The 8880-nt window shown below is 47.6% G+C and overlaps 2 protein-coding genes across 4 annotated transcripts in view; one reads left to right on the forward strand and one right to left on the reverse strand.

The window, feature by feature from the left end:
- The first annotated feature begins 105 nt into the window (after positions 1-105).
- Positions 106-4571, forward strand: rtbdn (retbindin). Its single transcript, XM_008330743.3, has 6 exons — positions 106-238; positions 932-1106; positions 1194-1293; positions 2609-2737; positions 2901-2997; positions 3969-4571. Exons 2-6 carry the CDS (start codon positions 947-949, stop codon positions 4323-4325), a joined length of 843 nt encoding a protein of 280 aa, XP_008328965.1. The 5' UTR covers positions 106-238; positions 932-946; the 3' UTR covers positions 4326-4571.
- A 508-nt stretch (positions 4572-5079) lies between these two features.
- The window catches only part of hook2 (hook microtubule-tethering protein 2), an 11630-nt gene continuing 7829 nt past the window's right edge, over positions 5080-8880 (reverse strand). Inside the window, exons 16-23 of one of the 3 annotated variants that reach the window (XM_025064447.1) lie at positions 8330-8420; positions 8011-8016; positions 7855-7889; positions 7693-7775; positions 7516-7619; positions 6998-7111; positions 6819-6892; positions 5080-6477 (exon numbers count right to left, since the gene is read on the reverse strand). In XM_025064447.1, the coding sequence (XP_024920215.1) occupies positions 6336-6477; positions 6819-6892; positions 6998-7111; positions 7516-7619; positions 7693-7775; positions 7855-7889; positions 8011-8016; positions 8330-8420 (649 nt within the window). In that variant the 3' untranslated portion in view covers positions 5080-6335. Of the gene's footprint in view, positions 6478-6787; positions 6893-6955; positions 7112-7515; positions 7620-7692; positions 7776-7854; positions 7890-8010; positions 8017-8329; positions 8421-8880 lie in introns of those variants that run through there. The other 2 variants (XM_025064446.1, XM_025064445.1) reach the window with 2 other exon arrangements.

Genomic DNA, 8880 nt, shown 5'->3' on the forward strand with positions numbered 1-8880 from the left:
GAGGAAATGAAATGTCCTTCAGAGAGAGCAGTGATCTCAGGCTCACAGAGAAGCCCAGACAGATAGACAAGAGGAGGAGGAGGAGGAGGAGGAGGAGGAGGAGGAGGAGGAGCTTTACCCACTGCTGGACTCTCTCTCTCTCTCTCTCTCTCTCTCTCTCTCACAGACACACAGACGTGATCTCTCTCAGAGGACCAGGAGGAACATCCAGACGGAGCGTCTTCTACCACCAGGACAGGTAAAGACCTGACCCTACAGGTTGTCCTCAGTGATGTCATCATGATGTCATTATGACATCATCACTACAGATTAGTTCGAGGGAACACGCACACACGCACACTATTGAAAAAAATGTCTCCACAACAAATTTAAGATAAAAAAAATGTACAAATAACTTTAGTCCTGAAGTTGATGTTACATCGTGTTACATCGTGTTACATCGTGTTACATCGTGTTACATCAGGTGTGATATTACTATAGCTGAAGGTTGAGCTCTTCCACCTGATGTCCATCCGTCTCTGAAGTCAAACCCAGGACTCAAACTAATCTTCACTGCAGTTTTGGAAACGATCAAATATTTCTGTTATAAAGTTTTTATTCAAATCTGATTTTCACAGCGCTCCGTCTCTCACCGTGGACGTCTCAGGGATTTCCTGCCAGCGTCCACAGACAAACAGATTAGGGATTAGGGATTGAGGACTATAAAGTGAGTGTGTCTGAGCCTGTGATGGACGGACAGTCGGTGGAGGACACCAGGCCTCACCTCCGTGATTGTCGTTCTTCTGTTTTGGGTTCAAAACTCAGCTGTCAGCCTTCAAATCTGTATGGTGCCACCTAGTGGCACACTTTCTACTGACTGTCTTTACCACTGGTCATTGTTTCACACTGTCTTCTTCTTTTGTGTGTTCTGTCGCTGTCCGTGGTGCTGAAGTCTTTCCTTTCAGTCATGGACGTCGCCCCTCGTCCCCTCTTGTTGGTTTACACATATTTGGCCGCTGCTCTGATTGGTGGAGCTCACTTGGAGAGTGTGTGTCTTCAGGATGGCGTGCACAAGGCCACACCCGGACCAGAGCGCCACCTGGGGGAGTGTGCGTTATATGCTGACAGTAGGTGACCTCAGTGCTGACCCCCGCGGTGTGAACCTGCTGAGGTGAAGTCGTAGAAAGACATTTTTCTGTCCTTGGTTTTCACAGACAGCTGCTGCTCAGGAGACGACATCCGGGACATTTCCCACGTTCCCTCTGCCGCCAACAGCAATGAACCCTGGGACAAATGTGGGCCAATCAGCTCTCAGTGAGTCTCAGCTGTGACACACACAGACTCCTCTGATAAACAGGTTGATGGTTTGAAATTCAATTAGCATCTTCAGACTGAGCAGTTCTCCACCTGACGCTGCAGCTTCATGAAGACTCTCTAACCCTAACTCTAACCTAACTCTAACCTAACTCTAACCTAACTCTAACTCTAACGCTAACTTAACTCTAACCTAACTCTAACCCTAACCTAACTCTAACCTAACTCTAACTCTGACTCTAACCTAACTCTAACCTAACTCTAACTCTAACGCTAACTTAACTCTAACCTAACTCTAACCCTAACCCTAACTCTAACTCTAACCCTAACTCTAACCTAACTCTAACTCTAACTCTAACTCTAATTCTAACTCTAACCTACCTCTAACTCTAACCTAACTCTAACCTAACTCTAACTCTGACTCTAACCTAACTCTAACCTAACTCTAACTTAACTCTAACTCTAACTCTAACCCTAACCCTAACTCTAACTCTAACTCTAATTCTAACTCTAACCTACCTCTAACTCTAACCTAACTCTAACCTAACTCTAACTCTGACTCTAACCTAACTCTAACTCTAACTCTAACCCTAACCCTAACCCTAACCTAACTCTAACCTAACTCTAACTCTGACTCTAACCTAACTCTAACTCTAACTCTAACTCTAATTCTAACTCTAACCTAACTCTAACTCTAACGCTAACTTAACTCTAACCTAACTCTAACCCTAACCTAACTCTAACCTAACTCTAACTCTGACTCTAACCTAACTCTAACTCTAACTCTAACTCTAACCTAACTCAAACCCTAACTCTAACCTAACTCTAACCCTAACCCTAACCCTAACCTAACTCTAACCTAACTCTAACTCTGACTCTAACCTAACTCTAACTCTAACTCTAACTCTAATTCTAACTCTAACCTAACTCTAACTCTAACGCTAACTTAACTCTAACCTAACTCTAACCCTAACTCTAACCTAACCCTAACCTAACTCTAACCTAACTCTAACCTAACCCTAACCTAACCCTAACCCTACCTCTAACCTAACTCTAACTCTAACTCTAATTCTAACTCTAACCTACCTCTAACTCTAACCTAACTCTAACCTAACCCTAACCTAACCCTAACCCTACCTCTAACCTAACTCTAACTCTAACCCTAACTCTAACATAACTCTAAACTAACTCTAACTCTAACTCTAACCCTAACTCTAACCTAACCCTAACCCTAACTCTAACTCTAACTCTAACTCTAATTCTAACTCTAACCTAACTCTAACTCCAACCCTAACTCTAACTCTTTTCTCCTCAGGTGTGAGGGTTTCCTTAAGCGTGTGTCCTGCTTCTACCGCTGCTCCCCCGACGCCGCCCGCTGGCCTCACCCCCATCAGCGCTCCTACATCCAGGCTGTGCCGCTCTGCCACAGTTTCTGCCGTGATTGGTGAGGCTGCCACCATGTGGTGCTGAGCCAAATTACAGAGCCGTTGACCAATAAGAATGTGGTGACACCAACAGCTTCAGTTGGAGAGGGTCCAATGACCTGACAACATGAGACCCCGATGACATCATCAGCCTGGGACTCACAGTCTTTTCACTGTCTCCAGGTTTGACGCCTGCAGGATGGACGTGACCTGTGCTCGGAACTGGGCCACAGACCCCAGGGGCCAGAACTGCACCGGAGCCTGTGTTCAGTACCAGCAGGTAGGTCCTGAGCCCGTGTTCACAAAATCAAAACTGCGAGCTTCCAGTAGAGGGCAGTATTTAACCCTCAGCCACTCTATAACATTCTCCTGCTGTTGAAAAATGAAAATAAAAGCCCCAGAACTGAGCAGAACTGAGGTGTGTAACAGCAGGGGTGTAACAGCGGGTGTGACACCAGGGGTGTAACAGCAGGTGTAACAGCAGGTGTAACAACAGGAGTGTAACAGCAGGTGTGTAACAGCAGGTGTGTAACAGCAGGGGTGTAACAGCAGGTGTAACAACAGGGGTGTAACAGCAGGTGTGTAACAGCAGGTGTGTAACAGCAGGGGTGTAACAGCGGGGGTAACAACAGGGGTGTAACAGCAGGTGTGTAACAGCCGGTGGGTAACAGCAGGGGGGTAACAGCAGGGGTGTAACAACAGGGGTGTAACAACAGGTGTAACAGCAGGTGTAACAGCAGGTGTAACAACAGGGGTGTAACAACAGGTGTAACAGCAGGTGTAACAGCAGGTGTAACAACAGGGGGGTAACAGCAGGTGTAACAGCAGGGGGGTAACAGCAGGGGTGTAACAACAGGGGTGTAACAACAGGTGTAACAACAGGTGTAACAGCAGGTGTAACAACAGGAGTGTAACAGCAGGTGTGTAACAGCAGGGGTGTAACAGCGGGTGTAACAACAGGGGGGTAACAGCAGGTGTAACAGCAGGGGTGTAACAGCTAGGGGCAGAATTGGATCAGAAGAGGACAGACAACTGCCCCAGGAGACAGTGTCCGTACGTCTGTCACAGTCCGTCAACAGTAAAGTTCAAGTTAGTGAATGAATCAGTGACTAAATCAGACCGAGTCTCAGTGTATGTGTGAGTGGGGGGCGTGGTCCCAGATCTTAGTGGCCAATCACAGCAGTTGGCCTGAGTGCATCTGTCTCAGAACTTTTTGACTCACTGTGTGTGTGTGTGTGTGTGTGTGTGTAGATGTACCAGCACGGCAGGGATCTGTGTGAGAGCCTGTGGGGCGACGCCTTCATGACAGTGGAGGACGACACGGACGACACGGGGGAGGCCGCGCAGGCCGCAGGGGAGGGCGATGGCGGTCGACCCTGCGGCTGCCTGACCCTCAGCCCGTCGGACAAGGATGTGATGGCCGCTCTCAGAGCTCGGCAGGACGACCCAGAAGAGCTGGACACCACCAAGGCTGACCTGCCTCAGTACCGAGCCCCGTGCCGGACCAAGATGGCCGACAAGGACAAGGAGGAACGGAAGAAGAACACGGTGCTGCGCAAACGCTCACTGATGGTGGAGGACGTGGAAGGAAGTGGGAGTGGCTTGTAGAGGAGGGGAGAGAGTGGGAGAGAGAGAGCAGTTTAATTAGCGTTAATTGTCTAAACATCTGTGTCCGTATCTGTGGAGTTCTAACCTCGTTCCTGTAGTAAACTTCATCACTTTAACGTCAGCAGCAGGTCAGGTGATGATGACATCACAGGTCAGGTGATGATGTCAGTGATCAGCAGCTTCATGATCTGCTCTGAGGTTTCTGTTTCCTCCAGTATCTCATCAATAAAGACGTCCTAAAGGTCACTCTGAGGTCACAGCTGTTTACTGTAGAATAGAACGCTGACGGGTCACGACCAGAACCAGTTTGGTGTTGGTTCTTGGAGACGTCTCTCCACAAAGACCCAGGTGAAATAGATACCAGGGGAATTCAATGAAGTCAGAATCCTCAGAGGAGCAGTGAGCGCCCTCTGCAGGCAGAAATGCCAAACAATTCACATGGTCCTGTGGAAGGAAAAACAGCAAGGCACTAAAACTGGAATCAGTACTGTACAGTACCACAGCACATCAACGGTTCCAGTGTAGTGAACTGTACCAGTAAAGAGGACTGGAAAATAAAAGGGCAGTTTCAAAAGTTTTGGATTAAAAATAAAATGTAGACATAGTTTAACTACTAGGTTAGTTAACAGTTAATCTCTCTCCTCAGAACAGCTTCTGTACAAAGACAGAACTTCATACAAGTACTACAAGTACTACAACTACAGTAACTACAATAACTACTACAGTAAGTACCAAACAGAGAAAATTCCAGACATAGTTTTCCAAGATCCCATTTATTTGTAGTGCAAAAGAGTCAAAGAGGACTACAAATCTTCTCCCGGTCTCAGACGGCTGCGTCAGAGTACCATGTGCTGTAACCTCCAGGACCAGTATATTCAAACACCACCAAAACCAAACTTACTTCGACCTTATTCCAGCCGTGCACATGTGCAGCAAAGTTCACACAACACCATAAATGTCAAGTTAAAATAATCCCCACCAGCAGGAGGTGCAGGAGGTGCAGGAGGTGCAGACCACAGCAGGATCTGGTCTCTGTAGGTTACAGCAAAAATATTGACAGGGTAAAAACAGCAGCTTTGATAAAGAGTCACAACAAAAAACAAAAACAAAAACAGCAGATTTGACTGAAGGCCGAGGAGAGACCACTGAGCTGGACCTCCGCAGACCTCCTGTCCCATCAACAATTCCAGGGAGGTGATAAAATATTCCAGTTGAACGGGGGGAGGAGGGGGGAGAGAGGGGAGCACGTAGTGTTTTCTGTTTCTCCAGGTTTGTGATGAAGAAGCAGCAGCTTTTAGTTTGTGTGCGACAAGGTCCGACCCACGACGGTCCGGTCCGGTCTCAGAGCAGGAGGTCCATTAAACAGGAGTCAGACGATCAGCAGTTTTTACACGGACTGTTCTGTTGTTGCTGTGAGGAACTTCACGTCTCTCAGTAAAAACAGTCACAACCCAGAGAAAGTGCTTTGGATTTTAGATGAAAAAATCTTAGTGTGACTAACAAGGGTTAGAGCAACACTGAAGTGACACAGGAGAAGAAGAGTCAACACACTCACCAGAGCAGAGAAAAAAAAAAAAAAAAAAACACCAGACATTTGAAAAGACCTTAACTAACTGACTGACTGACTGACTGACTTTCTCCTCGGTCTGTAACTTTAAATGAACTCTAATCTGCCACGTCCATAACATAGTTCACAGTAGAGTGTGGTGTAAAACCAGAAGTAAAACCAAAGGTTTATAAAAACTGTCTGAGGAAACAACAGTCACCTTAAAAGGTGACTATGTGACTTCACTCTGACGTCATCGTCATCATCTGACGTCATCACCTCAGAGGAGGAAACGCGGTTGTGTTTCCTCCTCTGAGGCACAAAACAAAAACAATATGTACCATAAAGAGCCAGCAGGGGGCAGCAGCAGCATTGAAACAGTGTCCTTGAGGTGCAGCATACAGTGAAGGTTTAAAGGCAACATCTGAGGTGAACTGCCCCCCCCCCCCCGCCTGTCTGACTTATTATTCTTTTATCTGGGGTGGGGTCGCAGCAGGCCCCTCCTGGCGTTGGTTGACTGTCTCTGCTGGGCGAGGAAGGACATGGCCTGGTTGGAATGTCCCACACGCTCGGCTCACGCCGTGCGCACCGGCGGCGGCATGGGCGTGGTGGGGGGGGGGGGGGGGGGGGGGGACAGAGAGATTTTATTTGGAAAAATGATTCTCTCAGTGACAAATTCCTTTTAACACATGTAAATATCCTTCAAAATAAAAGTCTTTGGAGAGTTTCTTCAAAATAAAATGAGAGAATAAATGGAAACGGCATTAACAGTGACTACTAGTGGCTGTCTCTGTGAATAACACGGAGTTCAATGTTACAGTGAGTTTCAGATATTTACGACTTTTATTTTGTAATATCAGATGGATATGGTTTGGTCTGGTGGCTTTTTCTAAGAATGTTTATAAACATCAGTGACCTCTGACCTCTGTTTTGGTGTGTCAACCCTCACCATGTTGTACCAGGCACTGATGATGAGCTTCTCCTCCTGGTCGTGTCTGGCTCTGCTCCCCCCCCCCCCCGGCTGAGGAGACACACAGTCTCAGCTTCTCTCTTCAGAAAACACACACACACACACACACACACATCTATATATATATATATATATTTATGCAGTAACTGTTCTCACCTCCAGGTGATGGATCTTTCTGTCCTTCTCCGTCAGCTGGTTCTTCAGAGCCTGAACCTGAATGTCAGGATTCTTGGTGGCCGCCGGCTGATTGGAGTCCAGGGTTTTGATCACCTGCAGGTGAGAGAATGTAACTGCATTGACATGAGTGGTGATGAAACCTGAGGCAGTGGTCCAACTAATGTCCCACAGACAAACGGAGGGACGGATGAATTCACTGGAGTCAGTGATGAAGAATGAGAGCAGGAAGCTGTTAGCCTGGTGGGCTAATATCATCGGCTAACAGGCTAAACATATTAGCCTGACCAGAGCAGATCTTCAGGTCAGGGGTCAAGTCCAGAGATCGTGGTCATCTGACGTCAGCTCTTCATTCTGGAGAACTGACAAACAGCTGAATCCACTCCAAAGTTTTCATCTCCTCACCCTCACAAACACAGATGAAGATGAAGACATCTTCATCTTCATCTGTTAAAGTTCACCGTGAGTGAGAACTGGACGCTTCTCCAGGTGGGACTGACCGTTCTGGCTTTCTCCACGTAGAGTTTGTACCGTTCCTCCATCTGCTTCATGTCCTCGTCCTTCTTCCGCAGGATCTCCTGGAGTTCATCTATCTTCTTCGCCACTGAGAGGAGCATAAGAGTTTAGAGGAGGAGGAGGAGCGTGGATGATGAAGAGTGGACATTTGTTTGACTCACTGTTGCCGTCCACTTTAGGCTCCAGGTCATCAATGACTTCTTTTTTCTTCTGGAGATCAGACTGAGCTTCATGGAGCTTCTCTCTACAAAAACACCACAGTGACAGTACAGTACAGAAGTACGCAGTAGAAAACACGGTGTACTACTCACTGAAGTACTCACAGATGTTCCTCCAGCTTCTTCTTCAGTAAGGAGGACTGAGACAAACAGGAAGACAAAAACACACATGTCAAACTGTGGAGGTTGAAAGCACAAAACACAGAGTAAAGGTCAGAGGTCAATCATGGCCCAGGTGGTCAGCAGGTGGGCCGTACTTACAATGGCCTGATTTTGGCAGAGTTGACCGATGGGGGCGGGCGGAGAAAGACAGACAGACAGACAGACAGAGGACAGGCGTTAACAGTGATTCACCACAGCACACTGGGCTACAGTCCCACACAACAACCAGTAGAGGGCACACTGTGGACCTCATCAGCTCAGGCTGCTGGAGCGCTAACGTTGTTAGCTTTGAGGTCAGATGTAGACACACGTTAACGGTCAAGAGCTGTGAAGTGAAGAAGGGTTAGGTGTGAAGACCCCCCCCTCGCCCCCTCCCCGACCCCTCCCTCACCCCTGTCACCCCCCCACCTCCACTCACATCTTCTGTTTTGCTGTCCTGCTCCTGCAGAGTTCTCTGGAGCTCCTCCACCTGAGAACGCAGCTCCATGATCTGCTGCTCGTTCAACCTGGGCCACAGTTAAACAGAGGAAAGACACACATTAGGCCAAGAAAATGAAGGGGGGGGGGTACTCTGAAATGAATGAAAGGCAGAACCATGTCCAGCAGACCTGGGTGGATGAGAACGTTGTTGACAACCAGTTTTTTTTACATTTACTTTAAATACGTGGAGAAACAGTTCAAACACAGGATCAGCTCGACCAATCACAGCTCTGCTCCACTGGGCATGCTCAGTCCTCTCCTCCTGTCACTGTTGCTGAGGATGCTGCCTACACCCTGGACCTGGTGTGGTAATACACACGAACAGTCCACCCACATGTCCACATGTCCACATGTCCACACACACAGATTGAAGGGACAATCTGGCTTTTTTCTGTCACTCCTCCTGTGCAGCCCACACAGTCCAGAGGGTGAGTTGACATTTAGGCAGACAGTTCCACTGCCATCAGCCAAAGAAGTAGTTTAACCTGC

The sequence above is a fragment of the Cynoglossus semilaevis genome, chromosome 17, assembly GCF_000523025.1.
Source record: "Cynoglossus semilaevis isolate Cse_v1.0 chromosome 17, Cse_v1.0, whole genome shotgun sequence".
NCBI classification, from domain to species: domain Eukaryota; kingdom Metazoa; phylum Chordata; class Actinopteri; order Pleuronectiformes; family Cynoglossidae; genus Cynoglossus; species Cynoglossus semilaevis.